Here is a 25,607-nt window from a genome sequence, read left to right on the forward strand (position 1 = left end):
TCACGGAAAAGTATAACGAAAATCAACGATAAAAAAAAAAGGTAAAAAATAAAAGCTTTTAGGGTGACATGCAAGCTCAGTATGATTACAATGGCATGTCACGCATTTGCTACAAGTCACGGTGAATCTACGTGCTGTCACAGAGACGAACTGACACCAGGCGCCGCCACTCAGGCACTGCTACGCTAACTGTGACAACCTGATGGATTCTTGCTGCTTCCCTTATTTCATATGTTCGTGTGTTCTAATTGAGGCACGAGATGCGCACTGTGTTTGAAATACGAGAGAATTATGGAGTTTATGACAAGAATACTACAGATTTTAAAGTGTTAGGATTTATGGAGATGCCTTGAATGCTCTTGAGATACGAATACAAACTTATTGATTTTAACATGTAAGAATTAAAAAAAGAGATTTTTGGGTGAATGACTGAGAGAGAGAGAGAGAGAGAGAGAGAGAGAGAGAGAGAGAGAGAGAGAGAGAGAGAGAGAGAGAGAGAGAGAGAGAGAGAAAGCCGGAAGGTTTACTTACATCCACCCACATATTCTCTTTTCAAAGAACATTGTATTTGTTCTATTTTTTTCATGTTTAATCTCTGAAAATCTGTACTTGTGATGATGTTAGGTTTGGTTAGGCTAGGTTAGGTTAAGTGCAGGAGTGTGTGTGTGTGTGTGTGTGTGTGTGTGTGTGTGTGTGTGTGTGTGTGTGTGTGTGTGTGTGTGTGTGTCTGTGTGCCAGCAACAACACTAAAAAAAGAAAAAAATGCGAACAGGAAGGAAATTTTTTATGACTATCTCACGACAATCACCAGCATCACCACCGCCACCACCACCAGACCTATCATCACCCCACCACAATGACCACCACCACCACCGCCACAACCAACCACAAGAATCACACCCCGAAATAATTCCCTTGTATCTTATAATTTTTTTCACCACCATCTGTCACCACTACCACCACCTACACCACCATCACCATCACCACCCACTCCTTCATACCCTAAGTATCCTACACTTTCATCTGCAACTTTACAAATCCTTCGTGACCACCACCTACACACACCTACACACACACACACACACACACACACACAGGTCATATTATCTTCAGTTTCTTTCACCTACAATGCTTTTTTTTATTTACTATGTTTTCCTTTCCCTCTCTTTCTTTTTTGCATTACAGAAGCGTTATTTTTTATTCATTTATTCTTTTCTTTTTTTTTCTTTTTTTTTTGCTCTCGATGTGTTTCTTCCGGGTTATTTCCCTTCTTGTTGTTTTTGTTGTCGTTCTTCTTCATCGCTTTGTATCCTTCGTGTTTCCTCTTCCTTGTCACTCTGTTCTCTTTTCTCTTACTCTTCTTCACTAACAGCAGCAGCACACCAGATGCTCTTCCTCCCAACTTGTTGTTATTCTTTTTTTAATTCTTGTCTATTTCCACCTTCTTCATGTGTTATGAAACGTTAAATTTGTTACTATAAAACAGACACACAGACAGACAGACACACTAACACACTAACATACAGACATGCATACACACACACACACACACACACAGACACAGACACACACACAAACGAGGAAGCCCCTCGCCCTAACTGTTCCCGCCGCCTCCCGGCTGACCTGGTTACGGGCCGGTTTCGCGGCCGCCGCCGAGTTTCTCTTGAGTGAATTCCGACTCGAAGCCTCCTCTAGGTCACGTATAAAACGGAGCCCGATGGAGGAGGAGCCGCAGTTGCGACCAGGAGCCTGGAGTGAGAGAGGTGCGTATGGGTGATCGTGGTGGTGGTGGTGGTGGTGGTGGCTGTGGTGGCGTAGTGGAGGAGCGTGGATAGCTTGTACTGCACTGCGCAGCGCGGCGACGTTGCTGGACATGATCACGTCGAGGCGGTGGGATGTGATCGGCCGCTGGTGGACATGGTTGCCGCCGCCCCGATGGTTCGCTGCTCCCCCGGCGGGTTTACTCAATGGATGAGGGACATGGCACCCTGAGGCTCAGGCCGCCACGCGATGCCAAGGTTTCAGTGATCTGCCCAAAAGTTAGTGCAACACAGGACGTGTCTGCTCAAAGACGCCGCCCCACCAAGCCGTGCTGCCCTGTGACACGCATGCCGGACCTCCCCAGTGGCCCCACGTGCCTCCTTGGACTTGTCACCCCCGTGGCCAGGCCACAGCTCCGTGAGGTGGCGCCACGGCCTCTCACCACTAATGAAAACATCCCTGATCCTCGCCCTCCCCAGCGGCTGTGCCCAGGCCAGGTCAGATGAAGAGCGTGACAAGAGGGATCCTTCCCAATGCTCCAGTAACCTTGAACTCCTCCACACCAATGGAGAAGCTGCTTGAAAACTGACGCTTTGCTAGAAGAATTACGCAGGCGGGGCCTCACCCCAGCACTGTCCCTGTCCTCACCAAGACACACACGTCCCTCCCTGCCGGGCGTAGCGGCACCTGCGAAAATGTGTTAATGGAGGCAAAAGACGCCGCCACCACCACCGCCTCGGGATGCGCTGAGAGGTAAACCAAACGCCTTCCGCCCCGCTGACCCACACCTGGCCTGGGAGCAGTGGCCGGGTGACCCACATTCCCTGAGACTTGACCCTACACCCCTGCACCCCTGCCAGCCTCGCCAACAACACCCACAACCCCGAGCTGCCATTCCTCCCTCCCTCCCCTTTCCTCCCAGACGGCCGCCATGCCTCACAACCTGCCGCTGCCCTTCAGGTTACGCGACGCGGCGCCCTTACGAGAACAGAAGGCACAGAAAGTTCACGACACTGAAGAACGCCAATGACAATATGAACATAACACCAGCAGAGAGAGAGAGAGAGAGAGAGAGAGAGAGAGAGAGAGAGAGAGAGAGAGAGAGAGAGAGGGAGGGAGGGAGGGAGGGAGGGAGGGGAGGAAGAGGGGAAGGAGCAAGAGTCGTGAGAGCAATGCAATGAACTCCGGAAATTCCAACCTAAGAGGGAGGGGAGGGAGAGGGGGAGAGAAATTAGAGTACCGAGAAAAGTTATAATGGAAAGCAATAGAGATGAAATAATGGGTGAAAAGCTCTCTCTCTCTCTCTCTCTCTCTCTCTCTCTCTCTCTCTCTCTCTCTCTCTCTCTCTCTCTCTCTCTCTCTCTCTCTCTAAAAACCAATACTTTTTCATTTAATTTTCTTTTTTCTACAATATACACATGAATTTCCTCTCCACTGACCCTCCCTCTCCCTCTCTCTTCCCCTCTCCCTCTCTCTCACCCTCCCTCTCTCTCTTCCTCCTTCCCACTTCTTCACCACACCACACCAACCCACATATTCACTCCTATCTCCTTACTCCCCATTTCCACACCTCCTTGACCCTCGTGTTTTCCCTCCAGATGCGTCTGTTACTGTTGTTGGCCGCTGTGGTGGGGCTGGCGCTGGCGGAGGAGCCCCTGGAACATCCGGTAGCAGGGGAAGATGGCATGGCGGAGGTAGAAGTTGAGGTTGATGATGATGGAAGGTTCGATGCGGCCAGACTGCTGCGGGATCTTTTCAGTGAGTAGTAGTAGTAGTAGTAGTAGTAGTAGTAGTAGTAGTAGTAGTTGTTGTTTTTGTTTATCATATCAGTTTTTATCCTTCTTCGTTGTCATCGCTTTCTCTTTCTCTTCAGTTTTCATCCCATTCTTCATCTTTCTCTTCAGTTCTCCTTCAGTTCTCGTCGTTTTCTTCTTCCTCTTTCTTTGCCTCCTTCAGTTCTCTCTATTCCCGTTTCCCTTGTATGTTACGTTGTTTGCGCAGTTTCATGGTCACAGTAAACAGTTTCATGAGGAATGCTTAAATATCAAAGTCTATACACATATAACCATCAGCCTATCTATCTATACCTATCTACTTGTGTACAAATTAATACTGAGGTCAAGAAACATCTATCTATCCACCCATCCATCTATCTATCCATCTATGAAAGGCACCACTAAAACTATCACCTTTAACTCAAAAAAGACGAGAAAAAAAACTGACCACTAATTTTTGCAAGCACATTTATCTATTTCTGAAAGGCTCCACCAAAACTGCATCCCTATGGAGAGAGAGAGAGAGAGAGAGAGAGAGAGAGAGAGAGAGAGAGAGAGAGAGAGAGAGAGAGAGAGAGAGAGAACCATCAATTTTAGAAGCAGTGAACGAGAGCCAGAAAATCTTCACTGTAACGTCAACAACTGAAACTCGGTCACGTCTTTCATGTCACGCTCTTCATGCCGCCGGATTGTGAGGTGACCTTCTGACCCACCTTTTGCTCCTCCTCCTCCTCCTCCTCCTCTTTTTTTTTCCTCCTCCTCCTCCATTGTGGTTTCCTCTCTATTCTTCCTGCTTGTTTTTTTGTTCACCTTCTTTGTTGTTGTTGTTGTTGTTGTTGTTTCTCCTCTTCTTCCTTCAGTTGCTTTGTGTGTTTGTTTGTTTGTTTGTTTGTTTTTCTATTCTCGTCCTTCTTTCTCTTCCTTTTCTTCCTCCTCCTCCTCTTACTCCTCTTGCTCTTTTTCCTCTTCCTCTTACGGATTGTCTTTCTCCTACTTTTATTCCTCATCGTCTTCCTTCTACTCCACATCTTCTGTTCTTCCTCCTCCTCCTTTTCTCGCTACCGACTCGGAAAAAAATGGAGATAAGAAATAAATGAGCAATTTTCTCTTCATTTCCTCCCGTCACACACACACACATACACACACACACACACACACACACATACACACACACACACACACACACACACACGTTAACTGAGGTAATAGCTATTCTTGTGATCTAAAACAACAGATAGACAAAAAAATATCAAACCTGTCTCTCTCTCTCTCTCTCTCTCTCTCTCTCTCTACGATAAGATCACTAATTTTGTCTCCCTCCCTCTCTCTCTCTCCCTCACAGATAATGAAGACGATGAAGCAGCACTGGCAACTAGTAAGTTCGTTTTTTTATTTCCGTTTATTCTTGTGAAATATTCCTTCTCCATAAGACTTGAAGTTAAATGGAAGTCGATACCTTTATGATTTGTTTCCTTCTTTTTAACCATTTTTTTTTCTTTTTTTTCCAACAGTGGACGGCGATGCAGAAGCAGAAGGCCGTAAGTTTTTTTTTGTGTTTTGTTTTCCATCTTGTTTTGTATAATTTCCTTTTGTTTATCTATTCCTTCCTTCCTCCTGCATGACAACTAACTTATCACGTGTCCATGTTTCTACTTGAGTTACGCATTTCACCTCATTTCCAGTTATTTGTCTATTCACTGTCTACCTCATCTTCTTCACAAGCTCCAATATTATACTAAACATCCCTTAACAAACACGTAAAGCTTTCAAAACCTTCACCACGCATTATATCTTCATCTTCCTACTTCAATAAAGCATTCCAATCTCATTTTCATATTTGTTTACTCCGTGACTACCTCCTTCCCTCATTCCCTCATTCCACACCCTCCTAAGTTTCCTCCTTCCCTCAGACCCTGTTTCCAGCATCCCCGTTTCCCTTGATACAAAAAGACCTGTCCGGTAAGAAACTCTCTAAACTAACCGATTCCTAAATCCTGCTAGGTGATGTCATTAACTAGTCAAACCGGACCTGTACTAATCAAACCGGCTTCCCCGTTACCTTCATCATTGTCTACCTCCATCATTGTCTACCTGTTCCCCCGTTACCTCCATCATTGTCTACCTGTTTCATCTTCGCCTGCCATCCACACAGCCCTTGCACTCGTCTAGTCATGCCACAATTCCTTAAGTCAGTGATGTGCTAATATGTCCGACTCTCCACCACTTCAATAATCTATGTTTATCTTCATGTTTCATTTCTATTCGTCCCTCGCTGTCTTAGTATCTATCTAGCACCTTCAAAACTGTCCATTCATGATAAGACTGGCTTTTTTTTTTTTCTTTTTTTTTTCAGCAGAAACTTAAGACTGGAACTTGTTAGCTTTAAATCTACTCATCATTCTTGTCAAACTGTCGCTGGAATCATAAAAAACACACCCTTGGAAACCATAACCCTTTCCACTATTGCCTGTTTAAAGGAGAGATAAGCCACGAAAACACTTCACCCACGTTCCGATAAACTTACAGTAATGGAAAAAAAAAAAAAACAACAACTTTGAAAACTCTTTCCACTGGAGCCTGTTAAAAGAAGATATGACACAAGAACACTGAAATTACGTTCCATGAGGCACTGGGACCATAAAAACACCTCGAAAACTAACACCACTTGCTCCTTATGTAAAACACTAGAACCACAAAACAAAACACCCTTGAAAACTCCACTACACTACACTACGCTATTTACATACACCGAGGCAAACCGAGACACAAAAATTCAAGACCCAATACTTCTATCCGTGCATTCCTCTCCCTCTGTGCCGCAGGAAGCAAGGACGAGACAGGGGCGGGGCAGGAGGACCTCTCTCGCTACAACAACTTTGTCGACACGATGTTCAGGCGCATGAACTCTCAAGCGCGCACACGCAACGACCCCATGAGCATCAGCCTCAACAGCAAGAAGAAGCCAAGCGGGAAGACTGGCAAGAAGGGGAACAAGAACAAGGGCAAGACTGGCGGTGACAAGAAGGGCAAGGGGTAAGAGAGAGAGAGGATGTTACTTAGCATCTCAAAACAGTGTAGTCTTCCATAAAAATAGCAGTTTTCATTATATATACGAGTCCATTTTCCTCCCAAATTCAAAACCACACCGTACTCTACCACCACCACTACTACAACTACAATTTTCTCCCTTTTCCTTTCTGGCTAACAGGAAGAAGGGAGCAAAGAAGGGACCAAAGGGAGACAAGAAGGGAGACAAGACGAAAAGGAAGAACACCCGCCACCCTAAGGACCTGAGTGTGGATGTGGCTGTCGGGGTGGAAGAGGAGGAGGAGGAGGAACAAGTGGCGACAATGCCGGAGGCCGGGCATGTGGAGGCAAGGCAGAAGAGAGAGGTGGAGGAGGAACAAGAACAGGAGCAAGTAGATGAGGTAAATTGTGTTTTTACGAAACTATAAAGGAATTTCTTTTATTTGTTTATACTTTCTAACTAATATATAGATATATTTCAAAAGTTGGTCAGGCAAAAAGATCCCTTTTTTCTAACAAATCCCAAACAATCTCAAAATTAAGATAGTCTCCCCAAAAAGTACTCATTTTCTATAACACAAGCTTCCGTTTTCTCTGATTTCAGGCTGACTCTGCACGTGAGGCGCGAGACATGGACCTTGCCGAGGCAGCAAAGGAAACTGTGGAGACCTCGCGTAAGAACAGACCCGCTGGCAGCCCCAAAGCCAAGAAGGGCCCGAAGAAGGGCAAGGGCAAGGGCAAGAGCAAGGGCAAGAAGGGCAACAAGAAGAACAGCAAGAAACAAAAGAAGACCAAGGGTGGAAAGAGGAGGACCAAGAAGTCCATCCCTAAAGTAAGAAAAATGTGACAGACGAACGCACAAACGAGTATATAGTAATATTTATGTTATGTGATGTAATATGACGTCACTCATTCTACATTGTCCTCATAATCGTCTCCACACACACTCCACACCTAAACACACCTGAGCACTTACCTGACCACCTGCATCCCCTTCCCCATCCGCAGGTCCGCACGAGCCGCGCTAACGTGGTGGGCATCGCTACCCTGCGCCGCGTGGGAGACGTCAAGGTGATCAACAGGAAGGACGCTAAGGAAATAAGGTCTCAGTTTGCCCTAGGACCAGTTGGCCTCTCCGTGGAAAGGAAGGTGAGTGAGTGTGAGCGAGTGAGATATATATATAGAGAGAGAGAGAGAGCGAATGGGTGAGTGGGTGACTGGATGAATGAGTGAGTGGTTCGTTCACCTCTACACACACACACACACACACACACACACACACCTCTAACTTTTCCTCATATTTCTCCCTAGTTCGGATACGGCAGGGATGCAGTGAGCAGGACAGCACGAGCTACTTCCCCTGAGCTGAGAGGCAAAATGAGCATCCTGGTATCAGCTGACGGCAGGGCTAGAGTATCTAACTTCCACATTGCCAAGCCAAGTATTGTGCGGGTAAGAAACAGGCTGGGGAAGGCTGAGGGACTGTTGGTTTGGTGAGACGTGCGGGTGGGCTTGATTTGTTGGTATGGAGTGCAGGATGGGAAGGGTGTGGTAAAGGATAATGGGAGGGAAGGGAAGGGAAGGGAAGGGAAGGGAAGGCCTGCTTATTTGTGTACCTATCTATCTATCTACCCACATCTCTACCTATCTGACGGCGGTGTCCTCGTTCCAGGTGGAGGGTTCGCTGCACAAGGAGGTGAAGACTGGCGCTGACAACAACTTCATGGAGAACTCTCTGAACCGCATCACGCCCTTCGCCAGCAAGAGGCTCATGGCTTCAGCGAGGTCCATCCTTGCCACCACCACCAACAGGACCTCTTAAGTCTTCACCTCAACCCAACACACCCTTAGCAGGACTCAATATAAGTGCCTTGTCCTCCTCCTCCAGTAATGAGACAATTTTTTTTTTTATTCCCAGGGGCTTCAAAATCTATAAAAAAAAAGTATAAAGATGTTCCTGTCAAGCTTTCACAGGACTCGGACACTGCTTTATCCCTTATCACGAATGGAGACTTCTAATTTTATTCCCAGAGGCTTCAGAATCTATAAAAATAACAAAAAAAGTCTGGTAAATTTTTGTAGGATTCACAGACTGCCTTATCCCTTATAAAAATGAAGTAAATCTGTTCACGTCAGTCCGAGAAGATTCAGGATCTACAGTAACGTGCCTGGTAGACTCATACCTTTCTTGTCATCTAAGTTTTGTCATATACACGTAATGAGTCAATATTTTCACTCCCAGAAGGTTCAGAATCTATAAAAAGCAACGAAATTCCCTTCCTCACGTGTCTGAATCTACTATCATGCCCCAAGATCTCTCTCAATCTCTGAAGCCCCTTAGTATTCTCCCTCCCCCAAGATTTCAATCCCCAGCAGGCAATGTGTCCCCCGTGCCTTATCTCGTCTGATCCTCCCAGGCCTTCCACCTCCTCAGAGACCTGGGAGCCAATGTTTGCTTAGCCTTCTCCCCACTTATTCCCCGCGTAAAATGTTCCTTCAAGAGGTTTACGTGGGAGTTGTTTGTGTTTTCCGGCTATTTTGTTATGCTTTTAAGGTTAATTATTCTCTTACATGTCCTCTCAGGTTAGTCCTTATGGTTCTTCACGTGTATCATGGTTGCCTTTCATCTTCCTACTGACTTCAAGACTCCTTGTTGTTCTCTCGTTTTCTAAGTTACCGATGTCATCCGGGGCCCTTCCCTCTCTTCCTCGCCCTCTCACGGTGAAGTCAACTAAGATCACGGAACTAAATTTCATCTTCAGAATCTCCCATTAAAAAAAAAAAAAAAAAAAATCCTTTGCGTGTTGGAGTGGAACTTGAATATCGTTGAAGGAATGAAAACGAGAGCATCAAAAAAGGTTATTTTCCACACGTTAAAGGAAAATAATATCTTCAAATCCACTCGAGCAATCAAAAATTGTCAATTATTGATTGTTAAAATGAAGAGAAAGCTAAAAAGGCGAAGAAACGTAAAGAGAGTTTTATAAGTACTAAAATTTACAAAGATAAAAAATATCCCTTTCTTCAATATACAAAAGACATATCGCCAAAAAAATAAAGAAAAGAAATCAGCCTTGTTAACGCGCCAAATTTTACGTTAGCCGCTTAGGGAACTAAAAATCCAGTCAACTTTTCTTTTCCTTTTTTTTTTTTTTTTTTTTTTCGTGAAGGCGTCAGTGTGGAGTGGCAGTGTAGACCTAGGTCCTTTGCTCCTTCTGGTCCCAGCCTCCCTCGTTCACCGCACCGCCGCCTGAGGTACCAACATCCTCACGCCCTCAGATTTGCAGTGCTCTCCTGATCCACCTACCACGTTTTTCACCCAAACTAGCACTGCTGGTCTTCGAGGCGGCGGCTTGAACCATAAATCACTCATACCCAATTACATAAACGTTTTGTACATACGAGAACCAAAGTATAGGCCTGGTTTTAAATTCGCTCATGCCATTCCACTTCGCTTCATGATGCTCTCGCCTCCTCAAGGATACAAAATTACAAAAAACTTTAAAAAATTAATGAAAACTGAACAAAAATTAATCCCAACTATAAAATATTATAAAATATGACAAAAATTGATTGATCCAAGGTGCACACGGCCTCAGAAGTGCACGTCTGAGACCCACGCGCCGCAGCAGACGACCACGGCGAGTCAAACCGACCAGAGTTAACGGACACGCGGTGACTCAGCCCTCCAAACCCTCCCCCCTCCCGCCCCGCCCCTTCCCGGGTGAGGGAGGGGGGTTCTCGGAGTGGGGGGTGAGGGAGGGGGGGGCGGGGCCACATACGGATTTAGGAAGCCACGGTCAGCCATCTTTTTATTGCTTAACATCACCAAGACAGAACGATACAAGGTCTCTTGCCCCACAGTGACAGCCCAGTTTGTTATGTTACCATTGTTGTTATTGTTTGTTTTTGTTGTTTTATTTATTTTATTTATTTTTTCTTTTCGTTTTATGTATGTGTATTATTACTAGTTAAGGTTATTTAATTTATTGTGTACTTTATTAATAAACACTTTAGGATAAGATAATGATGTGTTTTTTCTTTTTTTTTTTCCTTTTCTTATTTTTCTTTCCTCTATTTTGTCGTTATCCCTTTTGTTTTCCGTCTACATTCTTCTTCTTCACTGCCTTTACTTCTTTGCATTTTTTTTTAATTTTTCCTCTTTCAATTTTTCTTTTCTATTTTGACCTTTCGTCTACTTATTGCTTTTCATTTGTATTACCCATTTCATTTTTTTCTTTTCTTTTCGTTATCTCTTTTTGTATCATTCTTTCTCTTCAATTTTCTGTGTCTTTTACTCTCAACATATTCTTCTTTCTCTTTTTCTCCTCCTCCTCCGCCTCCTCCTCCTCCTCCTCCTCCTCCTCCTCCTCCTCCTCCTCCTCCAGTTTTTAGATCGATAACTACAGATAAAGAATAAGTTTGTCCATATAACTCTCTCTCTCTCTCTCTCTCTCTCTCTCTCTCTCTCTCTCTCTCTCTCTCTCTCTCTCTCTCTCTCTCTCTCAGGTTACGTGGCGCAGCAAAATATATTAATTTCCGTGGCTCAGTGAACAGTAAACACGTGGAAACAAGTCTAATTTCCAGGCAGAGAGAGAGAGAGAGAGAGAGAGAGAGAGAGAGAGAGAGAGAGAGAGAGAGAGAGAGAGAGAATCTTTCTTTTATCCATCTACCTATTCGTTCTTCATTGGTTTTCATTACTACTACTACTACTACTACTACTACTACTACTACTACTACTACTACTACTACTACTTATGCAACTCTCTCTCTTGTCTCCTCTTCCTCTTCTTCTTCTCTCCACTGGTATTCACTATTCCCTTCTCTCTTCTACCTCCCTCATCCTCTTCCTCCTCTTTCTCTCTCTCTCTTCCTCCTCCTCCTCCTCTTTCACCAGCACCAGTATGAAGTAGACGAGGGAAAGGCAACTCAGATTAATTAAACAAATTAATCAGCCACTTTCATCTCCTCCTCCTCCTCCTCCTCCTCCTCCTCCTCCTCCTCCTCCTCCAGCGTCCCAGGGCCACAATGCAGGAGTGCCAGAAATAAATCATCAGTTGCCTTAATTTATCTTCAGTCCCCTTCACCATTACCTCCATTACGTCCATTACCTCCACCACTTCTTCCTCCACTTATCTTTCCATCATCTCCTCCTCTTGCTTCTCCTCCTTATTCATTTTCCTCCTTTTTATCGCAATATCTTCCTGTTTTCTTGGTTTTTCTTTTTTTTTATATTTTTTTCTTTCTCTTTCAGATTATTTGCTACTTTAATCCTCCTCTTCCTCCTCCTGCCCCTCGTTCTCTTCCTATTTTTTTTCTTTTTTTCGTATCCTAATCTTTTTTCCCGTTTTCTCTCACCTTCTCTTCTCCCAAAACCTTTTCTCTCAAAATATTTAAATTATCTTACCCTGTTCCTCCTCCATCATCGTCTCCTATTCTCCTCCTCCTCCTCCTCTTCCTATACAGCTCCCCTTCCCGCCTCTCATCTTCCCTTCCTCCTGATTGAAAAGCCGTCAACAGCCTCCAGTAACTGATGGAAAGTCGGACGCAAACTTAGTAAGACTTTCAGATTACAAACTTTTTACTGAACACGACGAAAGGAAGGATAAGAGAAGAAAATGTATATAAAAGTAGGTAAAAGAAATAAAGAAAAAGAGGGACTACCAGAGAGAGAGAGAGAGAGAGAGAGAGAGAGAGAGAGAGAGAGAGAGCTAAACAACAGCATCCAATCGTTTCTATGGAATCAGAAACCGCAACTGAGGCTAGAAAAGTCAGGAAAGCAGTTGGATTGGCCTTGATTGCTGCGTTTATACTCTCTCTCTCTCTCTCTCTCTCTCTCTCTCTCTCTCTCTCTGGTTGTTATCTAGAAGCCACATAAAGCCAGTGATCAAAACTCGTAACTAAATGAAAGCAAAGTGAGTGAGTGTGTGTGTGTGTGTGTGTGTGTGTGTGTGTGTGTATGTGTGCGCGCGCGTGGACTGTCCTGTTTTAATGATACGTTCTCCACTGCACGCAATTTCCTGAGAGCTTTGACACCACCATTCAAACATTTCACCAGTCTTGGCAACAGGGAACGCTGCCACGCCCACCACGCGGGAATGAACTGTGTAATGCGTAGCTGGAAAATCGCTTGTATCTTCCTTTATGTAATATCGCACCACTTCTCTCACTTAAAATTGTCCTTAGTGGTAAAAAAATGGTCTAAGTTTCCTGTCCGATAATTGTGCCCGTGTGTTTAGTGGTGAAAACTGTTTATTTTCATATTTTATTACGTACTGCTGTCCTAACGGGTGAAAAGGAGTCTAATTTCATATCCTACTAATCTGTTTACATTTTCTTAGTAATGAAAAGGGTACACTTGATTTCATATATTGGTGAGGTGAAGTGGTTAGGTTAGGTTAGATCAGGTCAGGTTAGGTTAGGTTAGGTTAGGTTAGGTTAGGTTAGGTTAGATCAGGTTAGGTCAGGTTAGGTTAGGTTAGGTTAGGTTAGATCAGGTCAGGTCAGGTTAGGTTAGGTTAGGTTAGATCAGGTCAGGTTAGGTTAGGTTACTTAAGTCAGGTTAGGTTAGGTTAGGTTAGATCAGGTCAGGTTAGGTTAGGTTACTTAAGTCAGGTTAGGTTAGGTTAGGTTAGGTTAGGTTAGGTTAGATCAGGTCAGGTCAGGTTAGGTTAGGTTAGGTTAGGTTAGGTTAGGTTAGGTTAGATCAGGTCAGGTTAGGTTAGGTTACTTAAGTCACATCAGGTTAGGTTAGGTTAGGTTAGGTTAGGTTAGGTTAGGTTAGATCAGGTCAGGTTAGGTTAGGTTAAGTTAGGTTAGGTTAGGTTAGATCAGGTCAGGTTAGGTTAGGTTAAGTTAGGTTAGGTTAGGTTAGATCAGGTCAGGTTAGGTTAGGTTACTTAAGTCACATCAGGTTAGGTTAGGTTAGGTTAGGTTAGGTTAGGTTAGGTTAGATCAGGTCAGGTTAGGTTAGGTTAGGTTAGGTTAGGTTAGGTTAGATCAGGTCAGGTTAGGTTAGGTTACTTAAGTCACATCAGGTTAGGTTAGGTTAGGTTAGGTTAGGTTAGGTTAGGTTAGGTTAGGTTAGATCAGGTCAGGTTAGGTTAGGTTAAGTTAGGTTAGGTTAGGTTAGATCAGGTCAGGTTAGGTTAGGTTACTTAAGTCACATCAGGTTAGGTTAGGTTAGATTCCTCAGTCATCCTCTTACTTTGCCAATGAAGAGAGACACACCTGACGCCTTAGTCGTTAAAAAAGACGCACACAAAATTTACACCCACTCGTCTCATAAAATACATTCACTGGTATTGATGAATGGGAGGCGAAAATTTTTAATGAATGGCGACTTTGTGTGTGTTTCGATCTGTCCCTGAAAAGTTTGCCAGGCTGTGCTAACGCGGACCCGAGGCTGCAGTGCCAATGAGAAATGCATCACTGAGCTAGCCCGGGGACCAATCAGCAAGTTAATGAAGCTGTCTGTCTGTCAGCGAGTCATTCAGCTGGCCAGCCAGTCAGTGAGGCAACCAAATAAACACCTAGTCAGTTATTCAGCCATTTAGCAATTCATTTAGCCAGTCTACCGACCAAAAAAACAGTCAGTTAGCCAGTCAGTTAACCAGTCAATTAGCCAGCCAGCCATCCACTCACTCACTCAGTCAGTCAGGCAATAAACCAGTTAGTCAGCCATTTAGCAACTCTACCAGCCAGTCAGCCAGTCAGCCAGCCAATCACTCACTCAGCCCATTAATCAACCAAGTAATGCCAGTCACTCCATTCAACTAACCAGTCAACCAACCAGCCAGTCAGACAAGCAGCTCAGCACACAAACAGACGACGAGACACACAGGCGGGATGATGGAGACAAGGCCCCTCATTGCTACACTTTACAGCCCTCCTGGTGAAAGGCAACGAGAGGAACCTTTTAGCCTGAGAGTGATGGGAAGCAACTGCACCGCTGCATTACGAACATTGTACTAATATTTCTCCCGTGACGTATGAAGACGATAAATGGAGTCTGTTCCTTTCTTTATGTAGATGACAACACTTTTTTTTTTTGTTTTTGTTTCATTTATTTACTAATCTCTTTGTTATTCTTCCTCTCTCATTTATTTATTCCGTTTTCTTTCTTACACCTTCATTCCTTCCTTATTCCACTGTTGTCGTCTGAGATGTTCTTTCCTTCTTTCGTTTTTCATCTGAGTCAGGTTACAACACGTACAAGAAATCATAAACGACAAAAAAGAGGGACCAATCTTAACCAATCCTATAAACAAGATGACGGTTTAACGCAATCTAATCGCGTGTACTGACGAATCACGCCTCCATTTCACAACTCATACGAGAATCAACATCTATCATTTCTTGGACGACTTACAAGGAATCAGACGCCAAAAAGGGGATCCAATTTAGCGAATCTATGAAATTATCTCCATTTGCTCATTCATAAGCGATTTACAGACACCATGAGGGGATTATTAAGTTAAGAGCCTTGACTGACTAGTTGGAACGCAATCAGACCAAGCAAAATGTGCTGGTTAATGTGATAAACAGCGTGTGATCCTATGCATGTAATGAGAACACTGTGTCTTACTTGTTCATCACGTCTAAAGATTCATCGATACCAGCAAGATCATTAAGCGAAACGAATTTGCTAATGAACTCAAATTTAATTAAGGCGTTAAAATAAAGTGCAGATAGAGAGAGCGAGCGAGCCTGATATAGATTGATATAGATGGATTATGGGTGGATAAATAGATGAGTAGACAGACAGACAGACAGACAGACAGACAGACAAGGAGACAAACAGATGGACAGCCGGATAGAGAGAAATAAAAACTCATTACCATAGATAAACAATTTGCATCATAACAGAGAGAGAGAGAGAGAGAGAGAGAGAGAGAGAGAGAGAGAGAGAGAGAGAGAGAGAGAGAGAACTAAGACAAACCCACACCAACTCTATACTCTTGGCGGTAAAAGCCTAACACCATGCAACTGACGGTGATGAGGCGGGCGAGTGGCGCTGTGAGGTGTGTGTGCCAGTGTCATAAAGAACACATTGTCATAACGAGGAAAGTGAGCGAGTATTGACAAGCCTCCCACAGTGCTGGTTATCTGTACCGGCTGAAGGGTGGACAAGGTAGTAAAGAGGACAGGAAGGCATGCAAAAAAAACCTAGCGATCATGTGTATCACGAGGCAGAGACTGGTGAAGGGAAGAATGGATGCAGACTCTTCAAGGTACGTGGACAGGATAAGCATACATTTTTTATATCAAAATTAATAATGAGTAAATCTTAATCTGTACTAGGTGAGGGATAGACAAGGTGGGTGAGGAGAGTGGATGTGCGTCAAGTCATGGTGAGAAGAATAGATGGAGGTGAAGTCTTTCTCTCCAGTTTTTATTAATTATTTGGTAAGGGATGCAGGGTGTGTTAATGCAGTGCTTCAGTGTGAATGTGATGGTACGAGTGAAGTTTTCTGTTCTACCTAGTGATTTCCAGTGATGTCCTTCTCATATTTCTTTATTTTTACTTTTATTTACTTATTCATTTATTTTTTGCTGTTTTGTTCTTTGTTATATCTGTACCAATGCATTTTCATCCACCATTCTCTTCGTTATTATTACTATTATCATTATTATAACAGCAATAATTACTACTAGTTCCACGTTTTTTTCTCCTTTCTGCATCATTCCTTCTTTTCAATATCTGCATCGCCATTGTATTCTGTCCTCGGCGTCTTTACCATTGTCATCATCTTTTCATATTGCTATTGTTGCTTTGTTGTGCCCTTTCCATGTCTGTACCTCTCTCTCTCTCTCTCTCTCTCTCTCTCTCCTCTCTCTCTCTCTCTCTCTCTCTCTCTCTCTCTCTCTCTCTCCATAACGCACTTATACCGCCACGCCAGGGTCCAAACATCAATACAACTTGCCGTACTCGAACTGACACGTACCAAAAAAAGAGAAAACGCGGAACAGAAAGGGGAAAACTAAACTAAAAAATGAAAATAAAACAAATAAATAAAATAAAATAAAATAAAATAAATAAACAAGGCAATAACAAAAAAAATAAAAAATAAAACTGCCCCTCAGTAAACCTCAAGCGCGTGTATAACATTCAGTGACCTAACAAACCTAACAAAATAACAATCATTTTTACTTCTTTATATATTCCCCCCCCCCCCCCGCTCCCCTATCGCTCGGGTTACTGGTGGTAGTTTTACTGTGAAACTTGCTATTTTTTTCCCGTTTTCTCTTTTCTTTTGTGGGGGAGGGGGGGAGAGGTGGGTTAGGGGAGCGGGGGGTGGTAGGGTAATGCGAGTATGGTTACGTGGGGGGGTGGGGGGGTTGGTAGTGCGTGCTGGGTCTAAAAAGAATAGGATTTGAATTGGATAAAAGCGAAATATGCAGGTTTGTGGTGGTGGTGGTGGTAGTGGTGGTGGTGGTGGTAACTTGGCTTTCGCTGTTTTTCTCTTCTTTTTTTTCTTTTTAATATTTTGTCATTGTTCTTGTTGTTTCCATTTGTGCCAAAGCCATTATCTCTCTCTCTCTCTCTCTCTCTCTCTCTCTCTCTCTCTCTCTCTCTCTCTCTCTCTCTCTCTCCTCTCTCTCTCTCTCTCTCTCTCTTTGTTATCTCTATTGCTCCTCTTTCCACGTAATATTCTCACTAACTCTTAATCAGTTTCCTCTTTCTCTCCTCTAACCTAACTTTGTATCCAAGCCTTTCAAACCTCCCTTGTTTTCTCTTTCCACAATCTGCTATCATCACGCACCGTCTTTCCAACACTTACTAACTCCATTTCCGTCTTCCAAACCGCCCATCTGTTTCTCCAGTCTATCATTATGCTACTTTTACACCACTTCTGCAATGTCTACTAATTTTACTGCTCTTTTCTCGAGACTTTATCCTGAAACACTTCTGCGCCGTATCTCCACTACATTCACAAGGCTCTAAATGAAGTTACACGTGTTTTTTAATGCTGTTTTTTAAGGTTCTCGTGACAGATTAGCAACCTTCCTACATTACCAGAAGCAGGTAAGACTCTTGAGGAAACACCTAATCATCTCTGTGGCCTTTGAAAATAGTGAGAGAAAAAGACTAAGACAGCACAGCGCATCAGAATACTACCCTCACTATCGCTACCATCATCACTATTTCTCCCGTCACTCTCCCGCTGGTAATGACAACACAGCCCACTATCCCTTCTTTTCCCCTCGCTATTCATGCCTTCGTTAGCGCGTCCCTGTAGCCCCTGCAATGATAACTACATTACTTCAGCCTTGTAGCAACACCGCCACCACCATCACCACCCCACCACGGCCGCAGCCACCTCACAGCTCAGTCTTCGTCCCAACACACACACATTCTCTCTCTCTCTCTCTCTCTCTCTCTCTCTCTCTCTCTCTCTCTCTCTCTCTCTCTCTCTCTCTGGGTATCAGTAAGGCCAGCCACGTGCTTTGAGTCACAAAAAATGGTGGAGGTGGTGGAGGTGGTGGTGTGTGAAGAGGTGGTGGAGTGTGAAGAGGAGGTGGAGTGGGAGAAGAGAGGAGAGAAATAAAAGAGAAGAGAAGGGAATAAAAGAGGAGAGGAGAGGAGAGGAGAGGAGAGACGAGACAAAAGGAGGGGAGAGAAGAAGAGAAAAGGAAAAAAAGAGAAGAAACAGCAACAACAAATACAGAAATGACTTATGAAAATAAAAAAAATAACAATAATCACAGTAGTAATAGTAGTAGTAGTAGTAGTAGTAGTAGTAGTAGTAGTAGTAGTAGTAGTAGTAGTTTTATATATTCAACAACAACAACAACAACAAACAATTACACCGCCTTAATAATAAACCAAAGTGGCGCAAACTAAAACACACACACACACACACACACACACACACACACACACACACACACACACACACACAAACACTAATGACGACCCTGAGAAAACAAGGAAATGAAGCTTGTTCCCTAATTAAGCACACACACACACACACACACACACACACACACACACACACACACACACACACACACACACACACACACACACACACAATCAACACTTTTAATACTTCAAAATAGTCAGTGAAAAATAATGATTATGAGAGAGAGAGAGAGAGAGAGAGAGAGAGAGAGAGAGAGAGAGAGAGAGAGAGAGAGAGAGAGAGAGAGAGAAATAGAGACACTTTAGGTTGATAATCTTTTCCCTTCAGTATTCATGGAAAATTTTGAGGTCGTGTTGTGGAGATTATGATAATACGGGCAACTCTCTCTCTCTCTCTCTCTCTCTCTCTCTCTCTCTCTCTCTCTCTCTCTCTCTCTCTCTCTCTCTCAAATTGAAAATAGCACCAGGTATTGAGAGAGAGAGAGAGAGAGAGAGAGAGAGAGAGAGAGAGAGAGAGAGAGAGAGAGAGAGAGAGAGAGAGAGAGAGAGAGAGAGAGAGAGAGAGAGAGAGAGAGGGGCTAAATAATTATCCATACTCGTAATATTTGTCCTACTAACTTAAAGGAGAAGAAAAAAAAATGTTGTAAACTACATCGAGGAAATTAAATTATGGAGTTTACATTGGACTCGAAACATTTACAGAACGTAGGTGTTTTGCAGATACAGGTACAGGGAGAACTACCACTACTACTACTACTACTACTACTACTACTACTACCACCACCACCAGGTCATGACAAATAAGCAGGTATCAACAATGACCAAAAACAAACTTCTGTAATTAACCGGAAGCAGATAAGATCCATTTCATAGCAGAACTCCACTCAGAACTAATCTCTCTCTCTCTCTCTCTCTCTCTCTCTCTCTCTCTCTCTCTCTCTCTCTCTCTCTCTCTCTCTAATCGGGTTAAGAGGTGCAATGTTTGTCCTCATTCTTGCTTCTAATCTTCCTTATTGTCTTCTTGCAAGCGAGGAAGAGGAGGAGGAGGAGGAGGAGGAGGAAGACGAGGAGGAGGAGAAACATTTTTGACATTTTTACTTGTATTGTTATTACCATCACTATTATTGTCATTGTCGTAGCAGTAGTAGTAGTAGTAGTAGTAGTAGTAGTAGTAGTAGTAGTAGTAGTAGTAGTAGAAACAGGAAAGGTCACAGGGTAGGGAAAAGAATGAAGAACGTAAGGAAAAGGTTACAAGATGGGGAAAAAAGGTCACAACAAGGTCACACGTTAGGGAAAGAATAGGTCAAGATATGGAAGGCTAAAGGTCATAAAAGACAAGATTACAGACCAGAAAAAAAAAGGGTCATTTGGAAAAGGTCACATAACAGAAGCAGCGAAGGAAGTCACGAGAGGAGAGGTCATAAAGAAGAAGGAAGGGTGCAGGTCACAGGAGGGAATGTTACAGGGTCAAAGTAATGCAGGTCACACTGGGGGAGGTCACAGGACGCAGCATGCAGGCCACATTTAACATTACCTTAATTAACACATTATATATATATCAATGTGTTTTCAAGGGAGCTACTCTTAATGATGCGGAAAATGTGTTATAATGAGGTTGAAAGCCCCGAACAGTAAAAAAAAAATCCTCTCTCTCTCTCTCTCTCTCTCTCTCTCTCTCTCTCTCTGTGGAAATCCTCGTTAAATCCAGGGTGCATTGTGGTGAATACGATGAAATGCTAGGATATTTCTCTCTCTCTCTCTCTCTCTCTCTCTCTCTCTCTCTCTCTCTCTCTCTCTCTCTCTCTCTCTCTCTCTCTCTCTCTCTCTCTCAATATAACAACATTCCAATAAGTTTGCTCTAGTCCGTGAAATTCTTGACGACGAGATAAACAACTTTAACCATATTAAGCCAGCCTCCCACGACACACACACACACACACACACACACACACACACGGGGGGGGGGAGGGGATATATGTATGGTCGTAAAATCCCTGAAATACACGTAAGCTTCAGCAATTTGGTGGTGTGAAAACGGTAATAAATTCGCCTCCTTGAAATGAATGAACACACACACACACACACACACACACACACACACGAAGTAAGGGTGAGGAAGCGTGAGAACCCAATGGCGTGTGCGCGTTTGTGAGTTTAGTGAAAGTGACTGATGCATCTCAATATGTCTTCATCCTTCGTTTTTATCCTCTCTCTCTCTCTCTCTCTCTCTCTCTCTCTCTCTCTCTCTCTCTCTCTCTCTCTGGAGTATATGGTTCGTTAGTAATAGGAAGACAACGAGGGTTATAAATTTGGTAGTTGTAGGAAACCAGGAGGAGGAGGAGGAGGAGGAGGAGGAGAAGCAAAGGAAGAAGAAGAAGAACAACAACAACAACAACAACATCAACATCAAAAGGAGGAGGGAGAGGAAGAGGAAAAGGAAGGAGGAGGAGGAGGAAATGGAAGAGGAGTGTAGCATATTTACAATCTTCCAATTTGCACAGGAGTTTACGTTGCGTGTGTGTGTGTGTGTGTGTGTGTGTGTGTGTGTGTGTGTGTGTGTGTGTGTGTGTGTGTGTGTGTGTGTGTAATCTTCAACAGCAGTAAGACCAGATTACCTAAAGCTTACAATTTCAAATCTTACGAGTAGAAAAACAGGGATAAAATAATACTGTCGAATATAAAAGTGTGTTACTTATACCACACTTTTAATGCTCTTACTTCACTTATTCTTCCACAAAAAACAATATTCAGTTCCTCCCCACGTAACTTAACCTAACGTAACCTAACCTAACCTAACTTAACCTAACCTAACGTAACCTAACCTAACGTAACCTAACCTAACGTAACCTAACCTAACCTAACCTAACCTAACTTAACCTAACCTAACCTAACTTAACCTAACCTAACCTAATGTAACCTAACTTAACCTAACCTAACCTAACCTAATCTAATGTAACCTAATCTAATGTAACCTAACTTAACCTAACCTAACTTAACCTAACCTAACCTACGAAGTCCTGCTAGATTTAAGTCCATAAGCCAAACATGAATTGATATAGACTAATAAACCCTTTCACTGATATTTGGGGCACATTTTCCTAATTATGAATCATTCTGGGCCAAGTTCTCTCCTCCTTCAGTCACCTCCAAACATCGTACTCGCTGGAAATTGCAAGATCTGTTTAGGGAAAAGGTCAACACTCTTAGGAAATGCCTTGATTAAATCCTGGGTTGTTTAAAGATTTTATTGACTTTTTTTCTTTTTTTTTTTTTTTTTCTTTTTTTTCTTTCGTCGCTTTATTTATTTTATTTATTTTTTTTAAGGATCACTTTCTTTCCTTTCCTTCCTTCACTACTTTTTCTTTTCATGGGTCTCTTCTCTTTTTCGCTTTCTCTCTTTCTTCCTTTCTTTCTTTCTTTCTCTTCCTTCATTTTTTTTCTTTTTTAGCCAGGAATCCGTCTTTTTCCCTTCTCATTTTCTCTTTTTCTTTTTTCTCTCTCTCTTCCTCCATTTTTTTTTGTCAGGAATCTCTTCTCTTTCTCGTTTTCTCTTTCTTTTTTTCTCTTCCTTTATCTTTTTTTTTTTTACCCAGGAATTCGTCTTTTTGCTTTCTCATTTTCTCTTTCTTTCTTTCTTTTTCTTTCTTTCTCTTCCTCCATTTCTTTTTTGTCAGGATTCACTCTTTCCTTTATCGTTCTCTCTTTTTTTTATCTCCCTTCACTTTTTCAGTCAGGAATCCGTCTTTCTTCCCTTCCCTTACTTCATCACCTCTTTTTTTTCAGCGAGGGATCAGACTCTTTTTCCTCTCTCGTCCTTTACTCTTTTCCTTTTTCCTTTTTTTTCCTCTTTTTTTCCCTTTTTCACGCGCTGTCATGCTCTCACAGCGGGAACCTGAGACGCTCCTAGGAGGGGTGAGCGCTCCCTCTCCCTCTCCCTCTCTCTCTCTCTCTCTCTCTCTCTCTCTCTCTCTCTCTTTCCCTGGCCATTAGACGCGAGAATCAACTGCATTTTGATGTTGTTAATTTCCAGAGAGAGAGAGAGAGAGAGAGAGAGAGAGAGAGAGAGAGGGAGGGAAAGTCCATACCACACAGTTTACACCTTAATAAATAAATGAATAAATTGAAAAAAAAAAAAAAAAAAAAAAAAAACAATACAAATATATAATTAATCTAAAAAATCACACAAAAAAAGAAAACGAAATAAAAAAAATAATAAAAACAAAACACAATATCACATAAACAAACCTTTTTTCTCCTCCTCCTCCTCCTCCTCCTCCTCCTCCTCCTCCTCTTCCTCCTCCTCCTCCTAGGCCGCGGTGGAGGAAGAAGCAACTTCGGTCCACTATTGGATTAAGCAGTTAGAGAGAGAGAGAGAGAGAGAGAGAGAGAGAGAGAGAGAGAGAGAGAGAGAGAGAGAGAGAGAGGTAAACACGGCCAGCTAATGACTAAAGACTTCCATTATGGCGGAGGAACAGCAGAGAGAGAGAGAGAGAGAGAGAGAGAGAGAGAGAGAGAGAGAGAGAGAGAGAGAGAGAGAGAGAGAGAGTAAAGAGAGGACAAGGAGTAAGTGAGATAGAGGAGAAAGAATCGAGAGAAAAAAAAAAGGAAGAAGGAAGAAGATATAGAGAGAAAAGAGAAGGAATATAGAGAGATTATAGAGCGAATGAGGAGAGAATGGGACAGTAAGGGAGAATAAGAGGAGATAAGAGAAGAGAAGAAAAGAAGACGAACAAGAATGGAGAATATAACAAATTAAGAGCAACGAATGACAGGACAAAGGAAAACAGATAAACAAATATGGAAATGCCAATAAAGAAGAAGAAGAAGAGGGGAGGAAAGGAAAGGAAGAGAGGACAAGAAAATACGGAAATAGAGGGAATGAGAAAGAAGGAACGAGGAAAACGGATAAGGAAGATAGGGAATTTGAAATAGAGAGAGAGAGAGAGAGAGAGAGAGAGAGAGAGAGAGAGAGAGAGAGAGAGAGAGAGAGAGAGAGAGAGAGAGAGAGAGAGAGAGAGAGAGAGAGAGAGAGAGAGAGAGAGAGAGAGAAAGGCACAGAAGGAAAAGGAGGAAGTAAAGAAAGGAGAGAGGTAAAAGGAGGAGGAGGTTAACAGAAAACTGAGATGGAGAAGGAAGAGGAAGAGGAAGAGAAGGAAGAGGAAGAGGAGGAGGGAAAATTGAGATATAAAAGTACATGATAAAAGGGACATAACGAAAGAGGAGGAAAAATAAGAAGAAATGTGTTGAGAGAAGCGGAGAGAAAAGGAAAGAGGGAGGGAAGAGAGAGAAAGAGAGAAGGAGAGGAGCAGACGGAGAAAAGAAAAGAAGAGAGAAAAAAATAGTGAGAAGATGCAGAAAAGGACGAAGAGAAGGAATAAAGTGAGAGAGGAGAGAGAGAATGTAGAGAAAATGAAGGAAGAAAATTAGACAAGAGAAGAAATAGAATAAGAGTTAAGGTGAAAAGACAACAAAAGAAAAGAATAAGAAAAATAAGAACTAAAAACAAGAGAAAGAGAAAACGAGAAAATAAGAAGTCCAACTGAAAATTTAAAGGGAAAAAACTAAATGAGGAACAAAGAAAACGTAAAACTAGAAAAGTAAACGCAAGAGACCAAAAGGAAAACGGCGAGAGAAGACTATAAAAGAAAACGGACAGGAGCTAGATGATTTTTAGGGTAGACTCCTTAATTCTTGTAAGGTGAGGGAGGAGAGGTGATCATCCTGCTTATTCTTATTACATCTGAAGATAAATGAGTAAGTACCCTGTTTTTCACGCGCAGGGGAGACAAAACATGCCTGTCCCTAAGCATCCAAAATGAGACCCTGATTGCTTTTCTAATACATTATTCGCAGACACCTCTCAAAAGAATAACTTTCCTGTGAAGTGGTTATTAAACACACACACACACACACACACACACACATTTATGTAGATTATTGTTATTCAGAATCTGTCTCTTCATCACATGGAAATTTTTACACACTCATAAAACCTTTCGTGGGATATTAAACTCTCCCCAAGGTACCTTCAAATGGAGGAGGAGGAGGAGGAGGAGGAGGAGGAGGAGGAGGAGGACACAGTAAAAATGCTAATACACTCTTTGAAGCTTAAGAAAAGTATAAAGCGAAAAAATACCTGCATATTCATTATCACACACACACACACACACGAGAGAGAGAGAGAGAGAGAGAGAGAGAGAGAGAGAGAGAGAGAGAGAGAGAGAGAGAGAGAGAGAAATTTACACCTGGTACACAATCCTCCCAGGCCACACAGGTAACTGGAGGTGCATCCCTGGGGCTTAATTGGTGTCCAGGTGTGTGTCAGGTGCACGGGGACAGGTGGGTGGGTTGGACAGGTAAGTTTTATGCATGTTGATTTCATTACATTACAAAAACACACTAGGCCATCTACTGCATTATGGTAGTAGTGTTTAACGAGTGAATTTGGTGTTTGTTTGTTACCAGAACTGTTTTCGTAATGACTTAAAAAATTAATAAACCATGAATTGTACTAAAAACATACGACCAAAGACGAAACAATAAGACGAGAACAGTGCCAGCATTTATATAGCAAACTTGCGGTTACTGTCATGATATCTTTGCTCTTAGTCCTGTCTAATGTTGCAACTATTATTACAGCGAATTAAACGAGCACACTGTCTTCACTTCATCCAAAAGAAAGGACAAAGATTCACACCACAAAGATTCACACCATCCCACAACAACAGTGAAATTACTGACACGGTTACATGAAAACAAGACTAAGATTGCAAACGCTGAATTAAAACCGTAGCTACTCTAACAAAACCCACGAGAAGTTATAAAAATGACAACGTGAACTCAAAAAAGCAGACAATAATGACTGACTCCAGATTGCGCGCATCTGTCTGAACCTCAAAGCAACAACAAGTGAACGAGGAGTATTGATAAACGATTAGATAAAAAAAAAAAGTTTCCAGATTATGGGTGATTCAAGATTGCAGTCAGGTAGTAAATTAAGTTAACGAGACCTGTAACTCACAAACTTGCTCACTTCCTCCTGCGCTGCAACAACATTACTTGGTTATCAGCGATCAAACACAGCCTCAACGCTGCAAAAATGTTCCTCTGATGGGGAAAAATCAACAGCACACAATCGAGCGCGGAACTGAGGGCGAGGAAATGTAAACAAGCCC

General features: G+C 42.7%; 1 protein-coding gene and 1 long non-coding RNA gene across 2 annotated transcripts in view; one reads left to right on the forward strand and one right to left on the reverse strand.

Moving 5' to 3' along the window:
- Positions 1-25,607, reverse strand: part of LOC135109883 (uncharacterized) — a 48,311-nt gene that overhangs the window by 18,808 nt on the left and 3,896 nt on the right. The window lies entirely within an intron of this gene.
- On the forward strand, positions 1,640-10,590 carry LOC135109878 (cylicin-2-like). The gene is made up of 10 exons (XM_064021686.1): positions 1,640-1,763; positions 3,360-3,519; positions 4,879-4,911; positions 5,048-5,074; positions 6,359-6,569; positions 6,745-6,964; positions 7,168-7,395; positions 7,572-7,712; positions 7,875-8,015; positions 8,236-10,590. The coding sequence occupies exons 2-10, from the start codon at positions 3,360-3,362 to the stop codon at positions 8,383-8,385; spliced, it is 1,311 nt and encodes a 436-aa protein (XP_063877756.1). The 5' UTR covers positions 1,640-1,763; the 3' UTR covers positions 8,386-10,590.

This window comes from Scylla paramamosain, chromosome 19 (assembly GCF_035594125.1).
Source record: "Scylla paramamosain isolate STU-SP2022 chromosome 19, ASM3559412v1, whole genome shotgun sequence".
NCBI classification, from domain to species: domain Eukaryota; kingdom Metazoa; phylum Arthropoda; class Malacostraca; order Decapoda; family Portunidae; genus Scylla; species Scylla paramamosain.

What these genes read in the sequence shown, in the direction of transcription:
- LOC135109878 (XM_064021686.1), top strand. Translation starts at nt 3,360, where the DNA reads ATGCGTCTGTTACTGTTGTTGGCCGCTGTGGTGGGGCTGGCGCTGGCG. An exon ending in CGATGCAGAAGCAGAAGGCC is followed by an intron (nt 5,075 to 6,358) that starts GTAAGTTTTTTT and finishes TCTGTGCCGCAG; the next exon opens with GAAGCAAGGACGAGACAGGG. An exon ending in CCAAGAAGTCCATCCCTAAA is followed by an intron (nt 7,396 to 7,571) that starts GTAAGAAAAATG and finishes CCCCATCCGCAG; the next exon opens with GTCCGCACGAGCCGCGCTAA.